The 26239-nt window shown below is 41.3% G+C and overlaps 1 protein-coding gene across 2 annotated transcripts in view; it reads left to right on the top strand.

The window, feature by feature from the left end:
• Positions 1-26239, top strand: part of Naam (Nicotinamide amidase) — a 256895-nt gene that overhangs the window by 215728 nt on the left and 14928 nt on the right. For both annotated transcript variants that reach the window (XM_065219143.1, XM_065219142.1), the window contains exon 8: positions 13849-13991. In XM_065219143.1, coding sequence (XP_065075215.1) covers positions 13849-13991 — 143 coding nt within the window. The remainder of the gene's footprint in view (positions 1-13848; positions 13992-26239) is intronic.

Raw genomic sequence — 26239 nt, 5'->3', positions numbered from 1 at the left:
AGAGAAGCGGCCGAAGCAAGAAACAAAATTTTGAGGGAATACCGTTTGAAACATGCCCGCCGATCTTCTCGTTTGAGCAATTTGGAAGATGTGTTTCATCGGCTTCTAGATTCCAGTGACCCTGTTGTTTCTAGTGTTTATTTGGAGGACAGACTGCAGAAGAAGAAGCACAAAGTACTACCCCAACGTGTTCAAGAACTTCTACTGTTAATAGAAGAGGATTCCAACAAAAACATCGGATTAGAATATCCTGATCAACTGGATGCATTCTTTGAACAATTGGATGAATTGGAGCTACAAACATCACCAATGGACGACAGCAGTAATATGGAAATCGAATAAATTACATGTTGTATACTTGCTGACTATAATGTTTGTTTAAAGAAAATTTAATCTTTACCGAAAAATCAAACGCTGAATTTGATGATTGTGACCCAATGTTCCTTAAACACAGAGGGCTATCACTGAATCACATTTTGAAATCCTCATTTTCACGAAATATCCAACCAAACTGTTCTTTTTTCCATTGATTCAACGTCAAATCTGATAGGTACCAAAATGTCAAAATCGAAAACATGTTGTATTCAAACTAAATGTATTGGATTGACAGCTGTAATATGCCCCTGTTTGAGCACATGCAAAATGAATGGTCACGTAAACACCTCCCTCCTCATTACTCAGATACGTTTAAGGGTTCGGTGTTCGGTCTTCTGGCATTGGCTTAACAGTCCATATTAAAAAAATTACCCCTCCTTAGTTCAAAACCTGGCTACGCCCCTGATGACACATACTTGGTTTTATTATTCTTTTATTGCAAAAAATATAACATAGAGTAGTAAACCATGCGTTTGCAACTATAAAAAGACTTTTGGCCGCAATTCACATTTTTCCGACCATTGTGCGTTGTAACCGTAGCGTGAGAGTTCTAGGGGTGTTTCGGGTACGTCCGCAGGTTTTACAAGTTCCCTTCCTTTTTTCTTCGCAGATTACTTCTCTTCTGTGCTTCCATGATCGTTTGTTTTTACGTCTTTTGGGGACTTTAAGATAGCCGCTCTCGAGATTAATTGCGCGTTCATAAGACCGACAGCCAAATTATGAAGAAAAACTCTTCTGAATTTCGGCGAGTCCTCTCTCCTTATTGACTTATCAATGATTTGTGCATTTATACCTGATGATACCACTTTCATATCTAAATTTTATTACCAGAAATTTCAAAATGGTATTGAAGATGCCAGCTGTTTGTTACTCTTGCAACCGAAAATGTTGCACAAAATTGGTCAACTGTTTGTCGACGCCACCTTGAGTACGATTATAGTCAATAATCATATGTGGCTTGCTCGACTCAGCATCGACGCTTCCAAAATCGTGTGTTGTCGACAGCAAAAAAAAAAAACATTGGACAAAAGTGTCATATCTTGACGAAATGCGCAGTCGGTGTGTCCAACCGGTTTATTCTTGTTGGGTTGAAAACTAGGGAGAATTTCTCTTTTATTTTTTCTGAGAGTTCCAGTTTCACCAGTAAAAGAAATCAAGAATATATTTGTCTTATCCCACTTAGACAGTAACTTTCTATCTGGCAGGATCTCGGAACAAATCACATGCGAGAATTTTACGTATATACTAGCGCTAGCGAAAAAGTTATGACCTCTTCATCAAATTTGTCGACGACAGTAGCTTTCTATCTTATCAGAATCTCGGGATATTTTACATGCGAAAATTTTGCGTGTATACTAACGCCACGCAGTGTGAAAATTCTAAACTATTGTGCACCAATCAGTAGGCATTGACCTCATGAACAACTTTTTCCAAGACAGTAATTTTCTACCTGTTCGGGATCTCGAACTATAGCATACGTGAGAATTGTACACGTTTACTAGCGCCAAGTGGTGAGAAAATTTTGGGCTACTGTCCACCAGCCAAAAAGTCTTGACCCCCTGAACAAGTTTGCCTAAAACAGTAACTTTTTATCTGGTAAGGATCTAGAAATATTTTATACATGCGTGAATTTTACATATATACTTGCGCCGTGAAGTGAGAAAACTCTGAACTACTGTCCACCAACGAAAAGGCCTTGACCTTCTGAACAACTTTGCCGAAGACAGTAACTTTCTATCTGGTCAGGATCTCGAGATATTTTATATGATAATTTCACGTGTATACTAGCGCCACGTATTGAGAAAATTTTGAACTATTGTGCACCAAAAAATAGGCTTTGATCTCATGAACAACTTTGTCGACGACAGTAACTTTCTATCTGGTCATGATCTCGAGATATATCACATGCGATAATTTCACATGTATTCTAGTGCTACGTAGTGAGAAAATTCTGAACTACTCTCCACCAGCGAAAAGGTTATTATCTCTAGAACAACTTTGCCCAAGGCAGTAACTTTCTATCTGGTCAGGATCTCGAGATTTTCCATGTTATAACCAATTAAGTCAAATCCCACGTAGTACGGATACCGTTTAAGCGGTTTTCATTCACATTTTCTCTATTATCCGCATTTTTTGGGGGTTAACTGTGATAAAAATTTAGCTTGTTTAGTTAAAAACAAGTTTTTTAAGGAATATCCGTTAGTTTCATATCGATTGATAGCTCGGCTGCAAAATGGCAATGGAAAACTCACACTGTTGTACAAAGTACAACGCGCGAGTACTCGTGTTACAAAAGTTGGCGCGAGTAACAGAGGGTTAAGAGCATTTCCAGCCAATGATGCAAAATATCATGACAATCACTTGACACTCGTCAACGCATCAACTGACTATCGCTGACAGAACGTTCTGTCGCGCAGTGAGAGGTAGAGCTATGGCCAGCGTTGTCAGATATACTGATTTATGGGTATTTATACCGATTTCCGAACTAGATACCGATACACAGATAAGATTTCTCAGAATACCGATTTTTGAAATTGTATACCGATTTATATCGATTTTTGTATATATTTTGGAATAACTCAAATTTTTGAGCCCTCAAAATTCTTAAAAAAAAATCAATTTTGAAAATATCATATGCTTGATACTCTTTTGACTAACGTTTCCATTTCTTCACCGTTTTTGGCTACCCATGAATTGAGAAACTGTCGATGGTTCTTTCCGGTTATTCTTAGAGAATCGCGAAGTACTTTTTAAACATTATTTAACTTCCTAAAGTTTTTGTTCATTTTTTACTTCCTAATTTTCTTCCACCTTACGCCATAACTTAATTTTCGATTCCTCCCGAAGACTTATTTCAACTTCCCTTGGAAACTTCTACAGCCATCGCTCAAATGGTTCTTCCGTCTTCTCCCACCAGTTTTTTTCTTCAACTTCCCCTGAACTTCAGGGATGTTTCCAGATTTTTATTGCGGATTCAAGCTAGCTGCATGAACTTTTAAGAAGTTCTGAAACTTCAGAAAAGTCTAGACTTTTGAGTACGTTCCGATAAATTAAAAATAGTTTCATTAACTTCTGTTCAAATTCCAAAACCCGAAAATTTCAGGAATGTCCAGTGAACTCCAGTGAATTTACGAAAACATCAGAAATATTTTGGAAACATCACAAGCTCAAAGAACTTCAGGGAAATTTAATGGTTTTCAGGAAAGTTTCATTTGTTTCAGAGAATTGAGAGAACTTAAGGGATGCACCGTAAACATCAGGACAGATCAATTAATTTTAAGAAAATGCGGATATTTTAAAGGATTTCCGAGAAACTCAGGGAATGTTCCATAAATTTAGGAAACGTAAGGGAAGTTACATGAACATTAGAACATTGTGAGAACATTTTATGGGTAATTCCGTGCTTTTTAATGACACTGTAAGAATTAAAATTTTAAAAATTGGGAAGATCAGAGATATTTAATGCTAATGATACAAAAATTCAAGAAAATTGTGAGAGCACTTAACAAATTTCGTTATGTTCAAGAAAGTCCAGATACCTTCAAAGATGACTAGAGACATTCAGGTAGCCTCAGTATAATCAGGAAAGTTCCATTAACTTCAAGAAAATTACAAGAACTTTTAAGGAATTCCGTGGAATTATGGAACATTCCTAAGTGCATTTCAGGAATGTTCCGAAAACTTCAGGGGCATTGCGGGGTCTTCAGGGATGGTTTATGAATATCAGGAAAATTTGTTTGATCATTAGAACATCCCTAAGAAATCTCTTTCTTCCGGAATTATGTCCTTATTTCTTTCGACTGTTCCGTAGGCGCTCTGGCTTCCGAATTTCTCCAGAAGTTTCTTGCAATCTACCTTAGGAAGTGTCTGCCAGCGTCTTCAGGAAGTTTCTTTCGTTTTCTTCTGGAAGTGTGTCCATAAGCCATAGGTTTTTGACTTTTATTGGAAGGTTTTTCAGAACTTCTTCTGGCTTCCCCTAGAACTGGCTACTTCTCTGGAATTTACTTCCATTTTCCGAAACTTTTCTGGTTTCCTGTGAATGTGACATCTGATTTTTTACCGATGGTTTCTTTGAATATTCACTAGAAGTTTCTCAATTCTTGTCTTGGTAGTTCCCGGATGTTTCTCCGACTTTTCTTAGAACTTTCCTCAAATCTCGTCCAGAAGAGCTTCTTTCGTCTTTCTCTGGATGTTCCTTCAGAAGCTAATTCAAACATTCCCCGGAGTTTTCTTTCAGAATTTTTCGATCATAGTCCAAAAGTTAAAATTTTCGCTTTCAAAACAGCTAAATTATAAAATAAATTAAAATAGTAAATACCAGGGCTGCCATCTGATCACTCAATGTGCTCAATGTGCTGATTTTCTAAAATAAACAAAGTGAGAATCAAGCAAACACAAAGTTTGCTTGTCTTTCACCCTGCGTAAGTGTAAGGCAGCAGAGAAAAGAAGAAAGACACACACACCCAGAAATAACGAAAGCTCAATGTGTAGCCATTGCTCCGACGGCTCCGACGCAAAGAGCGCCACTCAGTGTAGGGTTGCAAATGGGAAACCCAGACAAAATTCTTCTTCGTTATGCTCTTCTTCATCTCCTATGCATGCAGTCTTGGTAAGCAAAGTCTGGCTGTTGTATTATATTCGCTCCCTGCGCCGCACGGAGTGTATCGCTCATTGTGTGAATCGCTTTCTCACAGATTAGTTGGAAAAGAGTGTGCGGAGTAAATGGGAGAACCGCACACTCTTTGTCGAGTGTTGTGAGATGCATGCACAAAGTTTCTTTCCTAACGCTCTGAGGTGCTTTCCAGCCCTGGTACATACCGATAAAAACCGATTTTTTAAAACCTTTGATACCGATAAACTTCAAAACAATCTGGCAACGCTGGTCATGGCAAACAACAATCACCAGTAATGGTCGCTGCTCACAGGCAAAACGTAACACTCGCTGCTGATGATGTAAAGGACAACGAAAACAGTGACGACTTCTGCAGTACAATGATGAGAAAAAGCGAAACGATAGAAGAAAATAAAAACAATGCCTACGCATTCCAAGTTTGGCTTGGCACGCTCGACTGTGTGAGTTTCAAACAAAGCTGACAAAATTAAACGGAAGCTGTTGGGCTCACTCACCAACACACTCACATAAGCAAGCAAAGCAGCAACTGGTTCAAAACGAGCACAGATGATTGTCGGGAATGACCAGATCGGTGATGGATAACCGCCGAAGACGACATTCACCAGTTGCTTTTTACTTCTTTCGTCAACTTGATGGATGGTCATGAAAAGAGCTTCGACAAGCACATTGATAGGAATGTAACAAGCGTTACTACCATCAGCTGTTTGACGATCGTGATTGTGATAGGTTGCAACTCTGTCAACCAGTACAGTTCGATTTTTGCTCGCTCTGTCGAGTTGTTCGAAAGTTTCTAGTTTGTTCCAAACATTCGCAGTTTAATCAACCGGTGGAAACTAACGATTTTAAATTGGCTCACTACTTGACTAGTCTATTGGTCCCAAGAAAATCGACTAACGTACCCCATTCTAGTCGAAATTCTAGTATGTTTGTTTTGATTCGCTATGAAAGTTTGACAGATAAAATGAGGGGTTCGTGGATTTTCCTATGCTTTGATTAGCTTGGGACCGAAGATAGTACCAGAGTTGAGCCATAAAGTTGAGCACGTTTCTTCGGGACCTTCTTGTCTTAGAGTTACCTCTATGGTTTAATCGCGTCGTCAGTAGTGTCGGTCGCTTCGTTTGATGGGAAGACAGTGCTCCCGGAGCAGGCTCCGAGAGAAAACGGAGAAGATGAACAGCGGTGTACCTATTTCGAATAGGTACGCTACTCTTCCCACCGATGTTGGGAATACGAACCCAGTCCCGGTGAAGCGGACGAAAAAGAGGAAGAAAATTCAGGACCAGTCCGATGGTGCGAGTGGACCGATGCCACCGCGACGAACGTCAGCGTCATTGGTGATTTTGGCGACGCCATCGACTACGAAACTGCTGGCAGCCCGAGTGCAGCTTCCTCCACTGGTGGTGAAGCAAGTGCCACTCAACACGCTGATTGGCGATCTCTCATCGCTGGGCGTAGCAGCTGAGTTTAAGCTCGGCAGGACCGGCACCAAGGTGATGCTCCGAACGAAAGCGGAGTACGAAGTGGCCGTGAAATATCTGAAGGATTCCAAGGCGGAATTCTTCACGCACGACATCCCCGGTGAGAAGCCCTTCAAGGTAGTCATCAGGGGTCTACCAAACTTCGACCCCAAGATGGTCGAAGCTGAAATCAAGAACCGGTACAAGCTAGCCCCAATCGCTGTCTTCCGAATGACAAGGAGAGACGCAAACGTGAAGACGTACCTGGATTGTCTTTTCGTGGTGCACTTCTAGAAAGAGACGGTGACGCTCAATGCGCTGCAAGCCATTCGATCGATCTACCCCATCCTCGTACGGTGGGAGCCATACCGTGGTGGTCATCGTGACGTAACTCAGTGCCAGAGGTGCCTCAATTTTGGACACGGTACCCGCAACTGCAACATCAAGCAACGCTGCAGCAACTGCGCTCACGAACACGCCACTTCTAACTGCCCTGCGGATGGAGCCGTGGCGTTAAAATGTGCCAACTGTGGTGCAGACAGACAGTGCTCCAAACGCATCCGAAAACAGGCGGCAACTAACAATCAACCAGGACGCAAGAAGGACAAAGTCCCGGCATTTCGGACGGAGGATTTCCCGCCTCTTCGTGCTCCCCAGCAAAGACAAGCAAATGCGCAGGTGCAACCCGCTCCCCCTCAAGAAGCTTCCGGTGATTATGCTGGCCAAAGCTCTCAATCCCCCCCCCTGGATTCTGGAGACAACCAACAGCAACCCCGATCTGTTCTCAGCGGATGAACTGATGGAAATTTTCGTCAACATGTCCGGTGCTCTTCGTAAGTGCCGCAATAAGCCCGAACAGATCCAAGTGCTCGGTAAGTTCATTATCCAGTATGGCGTCTAAACCGCTAACTATCGTCACCTGGAATGCTTGCTCTGTAAGAGCAAAAGAGATTGAGCTTGCCGACTTCTTCCGCAAGCACAGCATCGACGCGACGTGGGCCTTCTAACAGAGACCCATCTAAAGTCCGGTGACAGTTTCTGGTTGCCTGACTGCAACATTATTTGGCTTGATCGCACCAGCTCCAGGGGGGTGGTGTTGCGGTCGTCGTCAAGAAAGGAATAAAATACCACACTCTGTCCCATATTCGCACCTCTATCATCGAGGCCCTTGGTGGTGGAGTCGTCGACTGGATACGTCCAGTTCGTCGCCGTCTACTGTCTTCGACAGTGTGCCACCAGCAGTGGACTAGCGGCTAAATTCAAGAAGGACCTGTCCACCATCACCCGTACCGGTTCCCGCTTCGTAGTTGGAGGAGATCTAAATGCTCGCCATGAGGCCTGGCGGAACTACCAGCAGAACCAGAACGGTCTGCTGTACTCCGTTTGGTTTTTAAATGAGCCAACATTCATCTCACCGGCGGGCAACCCATCAACCTGTTCCTGCCGGTAGCCTTGAACGAACTCAGCTCCGACCAACAACCGGTGGTCCAAGTCCGCACAAGGACTACCACCGCGTAAACTGGGCCCAGTTTGGACGTGTGGTGGACAGGCACATCATCGACAACCCGCCGTGGAGGACATCGACCAAGCGTTGGAGGGACTCCACCAAGCCATAACCGTGGCTGACGAGACGTGCGTCCGACGAGTTCCTGTGAGGGGTAAGTTTATTGCCATTGATTCCCCCACACCCAACTCTTGATTTGCCTGAGACATGTTCGTAGACGCCAGTTTCAGAGGACTGGAGATCTGGGCAAAAAACGTGAAATGGCCGATCTGAACAGGCAGATTGCTTCCAGAATGGACTCACTCCGAAATGAATGTTTCGGGTGTGTTGTCCAGAATCTGGGCGACCGCTCCAGACCATTCTGGAAGGTAGCAAAGGTCCTGAAAACTCATTCCAAACCCGTTCCACCTCTCAGAGTCGAAAATGATGACGATTGGCTTCTAATCACCCCACAGGAGAAAGCAAATGCGATCTGCGAGCATGTCGCTTCTTCGCATTTGCTTGGCTCGAATATCCAAAGTCCGCTTGAAGATCAGGTTGCGCAATGCGTTCAAAACCTAGATGCCTCCCCTTGTGTCGTGCCTCCGGCGGATATGATTACAGTACAACAAATTTGCTCAGCGCTGAAATGCACCAAGAACATGAAGGCTCCCGGGTTTGATGGTATATTCAACTTGATCTTGATGAAAAGCTCCTCTTCCGTTCGCATGTAGAGAAAACTGTAGTCACGTGTTTTCTGCCTTGGTTAGGTGTCTGTATCCACTGATTCGCCGCAGATCCCGCCTCTCAAGGGTGAACAAACTGGCTGTCTACAAACAAATCATAGCACCTGCGATCCTCTACGCAGCTCCGGTGTGGGAATCATGTGCACAGACTCACAGGAACAAAATTCAGGTCGCTCAGAATAGAGTGCTAGAATAACAAATTTACACGAAGAGACAGGCATTGCCAAAATAGATTCCAGAATTAGCGAAATTTAGACTAAATTAGCACAAAAATGTATTTTATCAGAACATGCTTTGATAAGAAATTTGTATATAGTAGATTAGGTTTATAAAGTAGTTGTAGGTTAGTTGTAGTTATAAGTAGTTTTCTCTTTCAATTCAAAACAAACCAATCCCACCAAGGTGGTCATTCTCTAAAACAGGCCTTATAGGGCTAGGAACTGTAATTAATAATAATTGAAATTCAAAAGAACTAAAGTTGAAAAGACGCATCTGTGTCACTTGATAAGTAACACATGTAAACTACACAAATTCAAGAAATAAAGATCAAAAAGTGTTTTTCAGTCAATTGTTGATAAATCACGAACTTGACGAATGCCTAGTGATCGAAAATTGAATGTTTTGGCTCTCTGGAAAGAAGCGAGAATTAATTTTACTTAATTGTAAGTTTTTCAATTGTTATTTATTATTAAAAGTGATCGTCAAAGTTCATGCCTTTTCCAAGTTTATGGGGAGGGGGATGAGGGGGATGAGGGGGGTGTTTTGTATAATTGAACCCAAGTCTCCTTGGATCTCATCGCTGGTTGTCTAGGTGATCACACCGTAATCCATCTCTAGGAGTGTTTACATCTGTGCGGATTTGCGAGCGCTTTTAAGGGGGGAGGGGGTATGTATAAATTTTCAAGTGACACAGATGCGTCTTTTGAACTTTAGTACATTTGAAATTTTAATTATTATTTACAGTTCCAGTCCTATCAGGCCTGTTTTAGAGTATGACCAACTTGATGAGCAGAGGCACGACAGCAGCGCAGTTTTATATCTTTTCAGGTTCAAGCAGAACGATGTGCAACCAAGTGGTACTCGTTTATAACGACTGGGTTTGGGGTAAACGTTTATTTAATGAAAAAAAAAACGATAAAATTATAAATTGTACATTTTTCGAAGGGTTTTTTTTATGAAAAATTGGGAAAGTATTTATTTCAGAAGATGCGTATTTGGATTTTTATTTCATCTATAAATTTTGGATTTGGATTTTTATTTCATCTATAAATGAAAAAGCTATAAGCGTTCAAAACCTAACACTACTTAACAACACAATTTTTTTGATTTGCACCCCAGTATGGTCGACAAAGACGTAGTTCTACGTCAAAGTACTCACGCGGTATCCTGTGTTATTTTTGCATTGAACAATATCTTGAAGCTACAAAGCATCAAACTTGCACAAAAGTTGCAAAAGTTTTTGGTGCATTCTTTTATGGGGAGATTGACTCTTCAGAGCCATAACCAATGATTTGTATCGAAAATTATAATACCATTTAATAATTCAAATTTCCCTCGAATATTTTAAAATGAGCTGATTTAGGAATGTGTGTGTGTGTGTGTGTATTCCCTCTAACCCTCACTGGCCGGCAGTGTTATTATGGAAGAACTCTCTCTACAATGTCGCATTTATGGTCATTGTAGACAGCTTTAGTCCGGGAGATAGAAGGTGATAGCTCTATTGCAGATCCAGCAACCCATTTCAGAATGTCTGGAGAGTCACGCCCATTCCGAGGTTACTTTCACTTCCAATAAGCTCCGCATGTATGCATCACCTTTATCAAATGGATATTGGTTATATATACACACTTCCAGGATTGAAAATATTGTTTTCAAACCTGGCATGTATTTAGTTTAATTTAGATATATTTTTTTTAAATAAATGGAAAGCTCTCACCATATTCTGCTCTTCCGCCGTCGTTAATTGCTTCTTTTGGAATCTCTTGGACTTTTTCTCTAACGCTTCGTATTTCATTCGGTGCATCACCGGCAATTTCCTTCCGTAGATCGTCCTTGGTTGGTTGGTTCTAATATGATTCCGTATTTTTTGGTCGGTTTCTCGTGTAAATTTCCGTCCAAAGTCGCTGGTCCACCGAGCGCTCCGTGTGCGAAAAGAGAATGAAAGAAAGAAATACGACTGGGATAAGTTTCAAGAAGTGACAGTTTCATCAGATTCCCCAACTAACCATACTCAAGCAAAGTAAGAATATACAAGCTATATTGCGACTATATGGTTATTTGGGTACTCATATGGCCGTCAGAATGTTTCATCGGTTGCGAAGTGAATATTTCTGAAAGTGTCGCTCTCTGACCGAAGCGCAGGGATGAGCTGATTTAGGAATGTGAGAACCAAAATTGACATTACATCGGGTGGTACATATCAGTCTGCCTTTTTGAACACAGTGTGCCGCGCTCATATATGGCACACACAATTTCAAAAATATTATGAAATGGTCAATAGGATGGAAAAAATTGCGAACACCATAGATACACAGTTGGAAAAAGTAGTGTAAATTTCTTTTACTATGATGCACATAAATGGAGCGTCATACACGCTAACTTTAAAGTACCCATTAATGAGTAAAAAAAGACCCATTTTCAAGAAAAGTGGCTTAACTCATTAAATGAGTAACACCAACTTTACTCATTAATGAGTATTCAATGGATGCGGCACAAAATGGGTATTTTTACCCGTTATATTTTTTCTGAGCATGCGTAAAAAGTACCCATTTTATTGATTTGTTTTTGCTTCATGGGGCTGCCAGTCATAAAATAAAGAACCTATTGAAATCTTTGCAAGTATAAACCGAAATCATTGAAACAAGTCATATTTTTGTTATTGAAAAAATTAGCCATTTAAACATAATATTATCACCAGCATCAACCTGTACGATGCAATCGAGGCTTTCCTCCAAGGGTGTTTTCGTCATGCAGCACAGTTCACTGCTGGAATCGATCCTTGAGGGATGTCGCTCATCGAATGGGTCCGGATGTTTACAAATATTAACTTTTTTCTCCCTTCACTGGAAACGGGTTATATTTTTGTTATGCCAACTTAATCCTCATCATAATGACACTTTTGATTCTTATCTCGTAGAATTGGTACAGGACCATACCCGGGAAAACTGTACTGTTGTTCTTCTTTAATTTTGTATTCCGTCACAATCAACATCAGCCGGATGGAATATATTAGTTCAATAACTTGCGTAATATTGTGAATCGAAATAATTTTGACCGATTTACAAAACACTTCACACGCAGAATCCACGGAAGCTCGATTCGCTCGCTTGCTAAAAATGATCGGACATTTTGCGTTTTCACTTCGAGCCACTCATTATTTTCACCCATTTTTATTGCATATAGATACTTTCCAAAATGAATAAAAAGTACTCGCTTTCCCTTTTTTGATAATACCCATATTTGGACACTTCAGAATAAATTCAAAAAATGAGTACAAGATACTCATTTAGTGGGTACTTTCAAGTTAGCGTGTATATCATACAAGTTCATATTTTAGTTCGTGTAAATTTATTTGACATGTCATGAAATATTCCATATATTGTATGTAACCGTCGATCTTTGTAAGCAACATTTCTTGCAAGTTGCTGTTTTACGTGAAAAGGAAGTTTACATGATCAGACTTTTTTTTCTGTGTATGATCTGTAATTTGACAAATTGTATCGAAGGTTACAATTTACAAAACAAGAATTTGAAAAAAAAAATAGTGCAGACTTGCTTTAGGGACAATTTAAGAAAATTGAATTTTCATAAAATCAAATTAATTTATTAAAATCGCTGCCTTCATAGTTTTCAGACTAATGCATACCAATGGCTTCGCAGAGTTTTTTTTTTAAACATCATAAAGAAATAAACAAATCTGAAAAAAAACTCATCTCCACACAGCAAAAAAACTATTTTAATAACGCATCAAAGTAGATGCACTTCAATCGTGTCAAAAATATGTTGTAACATTACTTGCCAAAAAAGACAAAATTATCATTAATACAGGACATGAACTGACATTCCGTTGCTTTTACTGTTTTTGTTTATTTGTTTGGCCATAAAAATTACATAAGATTTTCGACATGATTAAAGTGCATCCTATTGGATGTAATATAAAAATTAATTTTTTGCTGTGCACCCACTGTACAGTTCATCTAGCAGTACTGTGTGTCAATATTTGACTAGCCTACACCACCACCACCACCCGCCAATGACCGCTCGGTCATGGTCATGTCCCATGGCATTGCAGTCAGAACGGAGGAACGGTTTCGTGGTTAGGACTTGGAAACAAAATTAACTCACGTATTTTGGCCCTGACCTGCCTGTCTGCCTACCAAACTGACCCAGCAATACAGCGAATGTCACGTTCTTCTGATGGGCATCGCCGATAAGGTCTTGCTGCAAAACAGGGATAACATGAAAGTGAGCCAATTTTCTGTTTCGGCAGACCGAGAGATAGATAGAGAGAGAGATAAAAAGGGACCGATAAAAATGTAATAAAATCAAGCTGAACAATGCATTAGGTCCTAATTAACATTGACTGATTCTCTTCGTCGACTTTCTCTTTGCATCCTCTCGGTTAAGACATTACCAGCTAATTTCAGCATTTCATACGGCAAACACAACAAGAAACTGGTTAGTTATCAACGAAAGAGAAAATCGACTAAGACTTAGGACCTAATGCATTGTTCAGTTTGAAATGGCGTGGCTGTTTACCATTCAGAGCATCATTGAACAGTGAACCACAGCTTCTCCTACAGATGCATTGTAAACATGGTACAAAGCTTTATTTGATTTGATTAGATTCATGAATCGTATGTGTGTGTGTGAGTGAGTGAGCGTATTATCCGACAATAGAAACGACATTGTAGCAATTCGATTTGACTTCAGCAGAGTTTTTATCGGTCAATTTCATCTCGGTTGGCTGCTGCTGGATGGGTGGGGTAGATCAAATCAAATCAAACGGGTGCTGCTACATCAATGTTACAATTGCATAATATCGAATAGATTGCTATCGTGACGCAAACATTGCACATATAATTACGCTTAGGTTCGTTGCACAGAATTTATTATGTATTTATTTGTTTTTTTTTTTCATCCTTTCATGGACAGGTGCAACGGCGATTGATGCTCTGTCGGCTGGTTACCGGACAATTTTGATCGACGACTGCTGCCGCGGAGTGGACGTGAATGATATCGAGAGTACCAAGCAGACGGTGATATCGAGCAACGGAGTTATCGTCAATTCGCGGGAGGTAACTTAAATGGGCATTCGCGGGGGAGGGGCGAGAAAATTTGCACTGGAAATTCGAAAATCGTTTGCGGATTTTCAGGAATTAAATATAGCGGATTTTTAGGACTATTTCTAGGAAAGTTTTTGACAGTTTGACAGGCTGGGATCGATCGTTAATTACTTTTAACGTAGGACTACGTCATTGTGAACTATACTTTTTGGGATTAAATTTCAAATATTTTTTTTTTGTTATTAATATTTAATATGATAATTCATCAACAATTCGTTCGTGCTTTAACTTTTATATAAAGAAGATTTCCGTTTAATTCAATTAACTTTTCAGTTAATGCATCTTAATATAGATAGATTAATGCTGGTATTCTCCAAAGTTAAAAAAAAAACGGTGTAAGTAAAACTGACTGTTAGGTTCAGCTTCACAGCTGGATGCGGATCCTACTCAGATGATCGCTACATACCGTATATCGGAGGAAAAATCTATGTTCATCAAGTTCAAATCAGAGGTTTGCTTCATTGCTTATTGCACAAACGTGAACAAATTAATTTTCCAATATGCCGATGGAAAGCCAGTCGAAGTCTGCATGTCACCAGCGGGGGCACGGAGTTTACGATCTACCACCAGAAGTTCCGAATAGCGATCGAGCATTGGTGCTAGGGAAGTTCGGTGATGTAAAGCGTGTAGTACGGGAGAGATTCCCAGCTACCTTGGGCCTCGATATGCTGGCAGGTGTACGGGGTACTTACATGGACGTGAAAATTCCTGCATTTCCTAAGTCGGAAGGGGAATAGATTCTACCAAGGGAACAAAATCGTGTGTTGTCTTTGTAAGATGGAAGAGCATCGGATGTTGAAGCAAGAGCAGCCTCAGTACGATGCGAGGTTAAAATTGATTCAACTATAATAAATATTTTTTGATGATGGTTCTCACCTCTTACCCCTTACAAAGGTTTGAGCTTGACGATTTATCTTTAAGATAATTAAACATGACAATTTAACCAGTCACGCCAATTAATATTAAAATCACCAGCTAATATATTAAATTTACTACAATCAAGGAATGTCTCGAGTCAGTTCTCTAAAACTTCAACAAAACGCTGGTCACTAGAACTGGCAGAATGATACAAAACACCATAATTACCCATCTTCATGCCACGTACAACTGTAATGCCCAAGAACCAGTTGCCATTAATAACTTCGACATAAATAGCAACACCGCCAGTGTGTCTAGAATGTGATAAACAGGCAACAACAATATATACCAGAATACTATACTGATCAAAAGCTTCAGTTTCTACAATATGAGTTTCAGAGGGCGTTTTTCCTCAAAAATCTGACGTATTGCTACGTTGATAACCCCGCAATATTAAATTACAAAAAATCAAATTGATTCACATTCCTGGAACTTGGCTGCTATTTATTGAAGCCCAAGCTGCTTTTCTTTTGATCAAAAAGTATTTTATAGAGCAAACATTCAGAGCTAAATGCGGCATGATGATGATCTTCATCCGTCTGAAAAATGTCCGTAGGAGGCAATATCAAAGAACATGTGATCCAGCCATGAAAGTTATCTGGCGGGATTTGCAAAAACAAATTAAAAAGCGATAACTTTTGAAAATAATGTTTTGTTATTAGACCCGAGCTCCAAACCTTTTTGGAAATTCACAAACCTGTTCCTACGCTTAAAGAAGAAGGTGATAAAATGTTGATCACAAATTCAGAAAAAGCTCAGAAAGTTGCTAAGCAATTAAAAAATTCCCATAATTTCAGTTTGAGTCTTACTAGTCCCATTGACAATCAGGTTGCTCGCGATTATCTGAATATGTTCCCTTGGAAATTTTTTTTTGAGATAACTGTGATGACGAACAATTCAAGACCAACAATTGAAATGGCCTTAACTCTATTTTGTAAACAAACCTTGTAAGGCCATTTTCTCGCGAACCGAAGTCCGCAAATGCAAACCAACAATTCATTAGAACCGGTAGGGGAAATTCTACTCTACCCGATTGTGGTTTAGGTTTGCGAATGAAGGTTTTGGTTCGCGAGAAAATGGCCTTACAAGGTTTGTTTACAAAATGGAGTTAAGGCCATTTCAATTGTTGGTCATGAATTGTCACCTACCTCGCAAAACTGGTTCCAAACGACCACAAAGCCATAAGCACAGACAAACAGACATAACACATTGAATATTTCTCACTGTAAAACATCGTCGCTAAAACATTACCGCCATCTGTTGAGTACACTGTGGTGGGTAGTACGCTGAACAGATGGCGATAGTGTATAAACGTCAAACGCAAGGGAACTGACTATGCACGCCACAGGTGGCAGTACTACGATACTTTTAAATTGACCGTTAAATGCTTGTTCGATGAACAACTTGCTAGAGTTATGTCTGTTTGTCTGTGCCATAAGCAACGATGGTTTTTTGATGTTTGATATGGAAAATCAATGAGCGTAAACAGGTGAGGCCCAGTAAACTTGTCGTTTCTTTTGTTCTCCCGCTGATTAAATGGATGACGGAGTTTGACGTCACACTCTTTCAACCGGTTTAACGGCGGGAGAACGAAAGAGAAGACAAATTCACTGAGCCTTACATATTTACATCTCATTGATGGATGTTCAGTAGGCGGATTTGACAGCACATCCCGCCACTGATCTCGTACAGAACAGCCTATTGTATTGAGTCTCCATGCACAACTATAGGAACCTAACGCTTCTAACGTACCGCAACTATAGGAGCGTTTCCCCTATACAAAGTGTCAAAATATTTCATGGCGGTGTGATCTCGTGCTTTAATATTGTGTAATATTGTACCTCGAGTCGAACTGTAGATTCAAAAGTGATTAATTGTTGTTACGTTGTTGTTTACAAACTTTTACTAGTAACCAAGTTGGGTAGAACAATATTCGCGCTCGGAAAGCGTCGTATGACAATATCGGATACGGATCAGATGATAAACAGAACAGGACCGTTCCTTTGTTTTGGAGTACTCGCTAATTCATTTGGGTATTGATACTCGCTTTGTAAGATTTTATTATGTCGTAGAAGATCACCTTGTTCTTTTACAGAATTTTTACATTCATTTGAACTAGACCGGTACGGCATGTCAGGTCCTTACAATGGGATCAGCAGGTTTCAGTTGTTGAAAACGGATTTCATCGAACATCATTCCTAACCTTGTTTGGCAAGTCACTAGGTAAGCCGCCTTCAATGTGACCAATCCCTCTTGTTAGTTGCGCACATCTTCGTCTTGTTCCAGTCGGATCACTACCAAGAACCATTTCCATTGTGTCGTTATCCGACATTGTTACGATATGCCCAGACCACCGTAGTTGCCCGACTTTCACATATGATCAAAATTTCTTAACTTACAAACCTGTTGCAATGCTACTTAATGATTCAATTAAATCCAATCTTTTCAAAATTGGTTTAAAAATATTAGAACTGAGACCAAATAAGAAACGATTCAGGAAGTTCCTAATTAACGTGACGCTTTCCAAAGCATATTCAAAGCTAAGTCTGAACTTTTTTGAAGTGAGTTCAAACTTTCGAATAAGTCATCATCATCGAAACTAGTAAGTACGGGTTTGATAAGTGAGTCTCAGATTTCTGTTAACTGCATTGGCATTTGGCAAGGACACAATCTTGTTTAGGTCATCTAGTTTTCCAAATGGAGTCAAACCTTTTCTGAAGTGATTCAATACCTTCCTTAGGAAGTCCAAACTTTTCTGTTGCGTGATTGAATTATATTTAATGTTAGTATGAGCTTTCCTGAAGCAATTTAACTAACTTTTAACGTAGATTCCGCTTCCTTAGTCCTCTTCCTCGGTTTTGTGAGATTCGCATTCTTTGAAAATTAAACTGATATTTAAAAAATGGAGCTTCGTGTGTTCATTCCTGATGGTAGATTTTTTTTAACATTTATTTATTTATTTACTAGTTTACATCAACAGGCTGAGTGTAGCCCCAATGATGTTTAAGTGAATAACATTAAAATACATAGTCCAGCTTACTAAAATACACAATACAATAAAATACATGGTCATTCAACGGTTTACTGCGTCAGAGAAAATACAGGAAAAGCGCCGGCGTAGCATCTCTCGTGTCAGGTTGAAATCGAACACTGAAGAAACTCGATTGAACACAAGTTGAAGGCCGTCTATATCACCGTTCATGCTATAGTTAGTGCGATGCTGAGGCAATCTTAACATAGCGTTATTTCGCAGCGCTCGGGGTTGGACGTTCACGTTGATCTTCTCCAGGATTGTAGAACAATCAATTCTACCCTGTAAACTATCCGCGATGAGCCGGGCAAGCGAAGTGTTTCTCCGAGTACGTAGAAGCTCCAGATCAATCAGTTGACATCGACTTTCATAACTGGGTAGACGAAAAGGGTTTCTCCAAGGCAGCTTCTTCAGAGCAAATCGAAGAAATCGACGCTGAACGGACGCAACTCTTTCAGCACCATTGCTATAGCTTGGGTTCCATACTGCAGAGCAATATTCCAGGGTGGACCGCACCAGGGAACAGTATAGCGATTTGAGACAATATATATCGGAAAAATTCTTTGCAATCCTGAAAATGAATCCCAAAGATCTTGACGCCTTGTCGACAATGAACGAGATGTGTTGCTTATACGTTGACTGGGAGTCCAGAATAACTCCCAGGTCTTTTACGTGGTTGACACGGCTGATAGTTGTTTTCTGAAGTACATAATTGAACATGATCGGTTCCTTCTTGCGAGAGAAGGTGATAACTGAACACTTTCGGTTCAAGTTGCACCAGTTAGCAAACGCTTCGAGCTGGCATTGGAAGAAGTGACAGTCATCGATAGAACGGATCCTGATATAGATTTTAAGATCATCTGCATATGATAGACGAGGGCCTTCGAGGACCAGATTCACGTCGTTAAAGTACAACAGGAAAATCAACGGGCCTAGGTGAATTCCTTGAGGTATCCCTGACGTGGCTGGGTAAGTAGCAGACTGACATTCACCAACGGTTACCATCAGCTGGCGATCACTGAGATAAGAGCGAAACCATCGCAGGAGGTTGCCATTTACCCGAGTCTATCTAACTTAGCAATCGCAATTGCATGGTTCAGTTTATCGAATGCAGCCGACAAGTCGGTGTAAATTACGTCCGTTTAAACCCGTTCTGTCATGCTTTCCGTGACAAACCTACGAAGTCAGACAAAGTAGATTAGTGGTAGTAGAACGACCGGAAACGAAGTCGTGTTGATCTACTGCTTACAATGAGAGCAGGGGCACCATGATGACTAACTCGAATAACTTCAAAACTGAGCTCAACGATGTGATTCCATGGTAATTATCTACGTCCCGTTTGTTTCCCTTTTTGTGAACAGGAAACATACGTACAAATTTCCAACAAGATGGAAATATACCACTCGAGATGGACATGCAAAATAGATGCTGCAACGGTGTCAGCAAGCTGGCGATATGCTTCTTCAGAAATACTGATGGGACAACATCGGGTCCTGGGTTGAAGGACGACTTAAGTTGTTGTGCGGCAGTGGAAATCATCTCGACGTCGATGTCAATTGCACCCAACGTTTGACCGGAGAGTGGTACATTACTAGCTGCTAGGGTAACGTAGTCGTCGGTTAACATCTCATCAGAGAATACGCTGGCAAACTTGTCTGAAAACAAGTGACAGATCTCCTGAGAGGTGGAAGCAACTTCTCCGTTGAACATCATTCATCATCATCAACATCAGACTCTTTGCGCTGCTCGTTAACGTAATTCCAGAAGGACTTCGGGTGTGACTTGAGTTTACTCTGAATCCCACGTTGATATCGCGAATGGCATCGATGGCTAACTCGCTTGAACTCAATATAGAGACTAACGTAATGATGTTTCAGGGACAGCGTACGATACTTGGTGAATTTCCTTAGTGCCGCTCGCTTGGTCGATTTCAACTTTCGCAATTGGCTCGTCTGCCAAGGAAGGTGTGACCCTTTTCGGTGAACTCTCTTTGGAACGGAGACGCTTCCCCAGTCTATGTTAGACAGATCAGCTTTCCGAAAATCGTATGACACGTTTGTGGAAATGTCTTCAAAATCCCGACTATCTTGGACAGTGACAAGCAAAGGAGGATGATGATGAACTTGCTTTACTAGTGGAGAAGGTGCCATGGAGATAACTGGAGCAGTGTCCTGAGCGCTAACGAAACAGAGGTCTAAGCTTCGATTGTTCTCGTTAACTACGTCATTGATTTGAGATAGCGTTGCTGCACTATAGCTATCAAGAAGGCTAACTGATCCTGTATGAAATACAGAGCGAACAGGGTCTGGATAGAGAAAGCCACTGTGAGATGGTTCTTACGAAACACCAGCTAGATTGAAGTCACCCAGAACAATTATCTCATCAACTGGAGTTGAAGTTTCCATTAAGGCGAAAACGGACCGACAATGGGTTTCGATAAGTTTGTTGTCACGAACACGGTCAGGAGCAATGTACACCGCACATAAGTACAGTGTGCGATCACTCAGTTCAACGGTAACCCATGCTTGTTCCACACAGTCCCACGTGTCATTTTCTAAAGCTTTCGTCTTCAAATCGGAACGGACTGCCACAAGAACACCACCTCCATTAGATTTCCGACTGTTTTTAGGATTTCGGTCGCAGCGAAAGACTTCATACTCGCGTCCAAACGCCTGGCTGGAGAGCGTTCGAGAATCGAGCCAAGTCTCGGTTAGAACGATGACATCATAGCAACGGTCCGATACAGATAAGCGGTAGTCGTTAACACCAGAATTCATTCCACCAATGTTCTGGTAATAAATGATGACGTCTTGTTTATGACATATGGTAGCACGAGGTTGGACGTTATTCCTGGAAATCACGGAAACATCAGGCAGCGAACGAGCATTAACATTACCATGCGGATACACGCCATATCCATCCACAGGCCCGGAACGACTATGAAGATCGTAGGCGGCAGACGGCAGGACTGCGTCAGAGGGATTGGGGGCTTCCACAATGCTTTCTGCGGCGCGTGCCGGGTTCCAAGTAACAGGTGTTAACGAAACGTTTCCACGATCGGCGACATCCAGAGTGCTGAAATTTGAACCGACTTCAGGCGACGGAAGTTCAAAAAACGTGTTTATACTTGCCTGAAATAGCAAGCTGCACAATTGTTGAGAAAACTGGGTCTACATCAACAAAAGTACGTTTTTTTTTATAGAATTTTAGATTTCTTGATCAGCCAAGTTGGATTTTGGCTTCGTCCTTTAATAAAACAGGCTTGGATTTTATAGAATAGATCTTTGTGAGTTCATGCGTGATGGTAGATTTTTTTGAAGCCAGGTTGTATTTCGGTTCTATCGTTTGAAATTTGTGCTTGGATTTTATGGAATGGAACTTGCTGAAACCATGTGTGAAGGACGAACCTGGTTAATATTCACAAAAGTATGTATTTTCATAGACATTTGATTTTTCTGTTTCGCCGAACTGAATGTTGCCGCCTATCTTTGAAAAATAGGCTTGTATTTTATAGATTGGATCTTGTTGAATCCATACGTAATGGTTTAATTTTTCAATTTTTGAGAAAACCGAGTTCACAAAAGTACGTAGAAACTTTGATTTTCTGTTCTGCCCAGTTGAATTTCGGCTCCGATATTTGAAAATAGACTTGGATTTTATAGAATGGATCTTGTTGAATCCATCCGCCAGGGATGATTTTTTGAATAAAAATACGTATTTTGATGGAAGTTCGGGTTTCCTGTTCAGCCAAGTTGGATTGTCGCTCCGTACTTTAACACTCCGAACACGATGCCTCCGAAAAACGTGTAACGGCAAGTTTGCAACGGCACAACTTAGCCATTTCTAAATGAATTTCAAAAATTATGGTACCTTTAGAATTTCTTGGGTTTCTAGATGATTTTGATTGCAAAAAACTTGAAAATAGAGTCGTCTACTTTTTTAAAAAGCGAAAAGAGTTGTTACACGTTTTTTTGAAAGGTGTGTTTGTAGGGTTTTGCAAGTGGCGCAAGATCTGTAATTTAGATTAATGAGCACAAATGTTCACAATTAGCCAGAATACAGTCATGGTTCCTATATATGGATCCTGGAGACAACGGAACGGTCCTCGAAAAATCCGGAACATCCGTAAAAATGGTCAATCCATTATCCTGATCCTAGAGCTCTGCGGTTTTTTTGAAAACATTACGAACTGTGATACAAAAAAATATTTGGGGTCGTGACATAAACATGTACCTGGATGGCCATGGGACCGTCCTCCGGAAGATCCGGAACATCCGTAAAAGTGGACAATCCATGAAACTGATCCTAGAGCTCCGTGTTTTTTTTAACATTAGGATCTGTGATATAAGAATGAATTTGGGTCATGGACCCAGATGGCCATGGGACCGTGCTCCAGAAGATCCGGAACATCCATAAAAGTAGTAAATCCACGATCCTGATCCTAGAGCTCCGCGTTTTTTTAAAAACATTAGGAACTGTGTTGATGGAAAGAATTTGGGCTTGTGACATAAACATGAACCTGGATGTCCATAGGACCGTCCTCCGGATGATCCGGAACATCCATGAAAGTGGTCAAGCAATGAAAATGATCCTAGAGCTCCGCAGTTTTTGAAAAAAACACTAAGAACTGAGATGATAGAATGAATTTGGGGTCGTGACATAAACATGGACCTTGATGGGTATGGGACCGGCCTCCGAAAGATCCGGAACATCTGTGAAAGTGGAAAATTCACGAAACTGATCCGAGAGCTCCGTGGTTTTCTTGAAAACGTTAGGAACTGCGATATTAGAATGAATTTTGGATCGTGACATAAACATGGACCCAGATGGCCATCGGACCGTCCTCCGGAAGATCCGAAAATTCCGTAAAAGTGGTCATTGTATGAAACTGACCCTAGAGCTCCACGGTTTTTTCGAAATCATTTGGAACTGTCATATATAAACTAATTTGCGGTCGTGACATAAACATGTACCTAGAAGGGCATTGGACCATCCTCCGCAAGATCTAGAACATCTTTAAAAATGGTCAATCTTTGAAACTGATCCTAGAGTTCTACGGTTTTTTCGAAACCATGTGGTATAAGAAAGAATTCGGGGTCATGACATAAACACGTACCGGAGACGAACCAGCCCAGGGCTGAAAGTCTCCTTAATAAAGATAAAAAACACGGACCTGGATGGCCATAGGACCGTCCTCCGGAAGATACGGAACATCCGTAAAAGTGATCCAGAGGTTTCTTATATCACAGTGTTTAAAAAAGAGCTGCAGAGCTCTAGGATCAGTTTCACAGTATGATAAATTTACGGATGTTCCGGATCTTTTGAAGGACAGTCTCATGGCCATCCTGATCCATGTTTATGTCACGACCCTAAATTCTATCTTGAATCGCAGTTCCAAGAGTTTTCGAAAAAAAAACCACGGTTTTTTCACAGTTTCATCGATGATCCACTTTTACGGATGATCAGGATCTTCTGGAGGACGTTCCAATGGCCATCCAGGTTCATTTTTACGGATCTTCCGGAGGACTGTCCTATGGTCATTCGGTTCCATGTTTATGTTAAGACTCCAAATTCATTCTAATATCACAGTTCCACGGTTTTTCGTTCTTGGATCAATTTTATGGCTTGCAATCGGGCTAAGGCCTTGTTGTCCTCTGCTGTCCGAAGAAGTCGTCTCCACTCTACTCGATCCATGGCCAGACTTTGCCAGCCTCGTAGTCTGCGAAGGGTCCGCAGGTCACCTTCTACTTGGTCGATCCATCTTGCGCGCTGCGCGCCTCTTCTTCTTGTTCCTGTTGGGGCGCTTTCGAGAACCATTTTCACTGGGTCGTCGTGCGACATTCTTACGACATGCCCAGCCTACCGTAGTCGCCCAATTTTTGCAATGTAAACGATGGATGGTTCTCCCAACAGCTGGTGCAATTCTTGGTTCATTCGCTTCCTCCACGTTCCGTCATCCAAGGGCGCGTTTGTCCTCCACGAGCATAGTCACGGTCTCGTGGCAGTAGACGACCACCAGTCTATCTTTTAGATAGTCAACTTCGTGGCGAATTTTATTCGACCGGAGCGTCCTCCGGAGTCCAAAGTAGGCACGATTCCCTGCCATAATGCGTCTTTGAAATTCTCTGCTGGTATCATTTTCGGCGGTCACCAGTGAGCCCAAATACACGAACTCATCGACCACCTCGATTTCGTCACCGTCAATCTGAACTCGGGGTGGGAGGCTAACATTGTCTTCCCTAGAACCTCTTCCTTTCATGTATTTTGTGTTTAATGCGTTGATGGCAAGTCAAATCCACCTAGCTTCAGCCTTCAGTCTGATGTACGTTTCCGCCTTCGTCTCAAAGTTCCGTGCCATGATGTCGATGTCATCGGTGAAGCCAAGAAGCTGTCTTGATACTCGTGTCTATCCCAACTCTTCTGATCACACCTTCTAACGCGATGTTGAATAGCAGACACAAAAGTCCATCACCTTGCCGTAACCCCCTTCGAGATTCAAAGGGACTCGAGAGTGTCCCAGATACTCGAACAACCCACATCACTCGATGCATCGTTGCCTTGACCAATCGCGTCAGTTTATCTGGAAATCCGTACTCGTGCATAATCTGCCATAGCTGATCACGATCGATTGTGTCGTATGCGGATTTGAAATCGATGAACAAATGATGTGTAAGCAAGTTGTATTTGTGGCATTTCTGCAGAACCTGCCGAATCGCGAATATGAACCCATGAATTCCTGCTGGTATTGCCCAAGAAATCTCTTGCAAATGGTGACAGGCGGCGGCGTATAATTTAGGAGAGTACCTTGTTAGTGGCGCTCAGCAGTGTGATCACGCGGTAGTTGCAGCAATCCAACTTGTCGCCCTTTTTATAGATTGGGCATACAACACCTTACTTCACTCCTCCGGTAATATCCCCTCCTCCCAAATCTTGGCAATTACCCAGTGCAGCGCTCTAGCCAGCGCTTCACCACCGTATTTTAATAGCTCACTTGGTTGTTGATCTACACCAGTTGCTTTGTTGTTCTTCAGTCGACCGATCTCCTCCTTAACTTCTTGAAGATCAGGGGCCAGTAGCCTGTCGTCTCCTGCACGTGCTCCAAGGTCTGTTGCCGTGCCACCTTCGTTTTCTGCTGCATCACCGTTGAGGTGCTCGTCATAGTAATGCTTCACCCTCTCATTTTACGGATGTTGTTGGTCTTCCGGACGACGGTCCCATGGCTATCTGGGTACATGTTTAAGTCACGATCACAAATTCATTCTTATATCACAGTTCCTAATGTTTAGGTTCAGTTTCATTGATTAACCTCTTTTACGGATGTTCTGGACTTACCAGAGGTTGGCACCATGGTCATTTGAGTCCATGTTTATGTCATGACCCCAAAATATTACTTATATCGCAGTTCCACATGCTTTCGAAAAAACCGTAGAACTCTAGAATCAGTTTCGAGGGTTGACCATTTTCAAAGATGTTCTAGATCTTGCGGAGGATGGTCCCATGGCCTTCTGGGTACATGTTTATGTCACGACTGCAAATTGATTTATATATGACAGTTCCAAGTGTTTTCGAAAAAAAAAAACCGTGGAGCTCTAGGATCAGTTCCATACATTGTCCACTTTTATGGATTTTTCGGATCTTCCGGAGGACGTTCCGATGGCCATCTGGGTCCATGTTTATGTTACGATCCCAAAATCATTCTAATATCGCAGTTCCTAACGTTTTCAAGAAAACCACGGAGCTCTAGGATCAGTTTCGTGAATTTTCAACTTTCACGAATGTTCCGGATCTTTTGGAGGACGATCCCATGGACATCCAGGTTCATGTTTATGTCACAAGCCTAAATTCTTTCTTTCATCACAGTTCTTAATGTTTTCAAGAAAACCACGGAGCTCTAGGATCAGGATCGTGGATTTACCACTTTTACGGATGTTCCGGATCTTCCGGAGGACGGTACTATGGACATCCAGGTTCATGTTTATGTCACAAGCCCAAATTCTTTCTATCATCACAGTTCCTAATGTTTATAAAAAAAACGCGTAGCTCTAGGATCAGTTTCATGGGTTGATCACTTTTACGGATGTTCCGGATCTTCCGGAGGACGGTCCTATGGACATCCAGGTTCATGTTTATGTCACAAGCCCAAATTATTTCTATCATCACAGTTCCTAATGTTTATAAAAAAACGCGGAGCTCTAGGATCAGGATCGTGGATTTACTACTTTTACGGATGTTCCGGATCTTCCGAAGGACG

The sequence above is a fragment of the Ochlerotatus camptorhynchus genome, unplaced genomic scaffold (assembly GCF_037179485.1).
Source record: "Ochlerotatus camptorhynchus isolate MF236.1 unplaced genomic scaffold, CSIRO-AGI_Acam_v1.1 ptg000099l, whole genome shotgun sequence".
Taxonomy (NCBI): Eukaryota; Metazoa; Arthropoda; class Insecta; order Diptera; family Culicidae; genus Ochlerotatus; species Ochlerotatus camptorhynchus.
The sequence above is the reverse complement of the archived record's forward strand: the minus strand, read 5'-3'. Positions and strand labels throughout refer to the sequence as shown.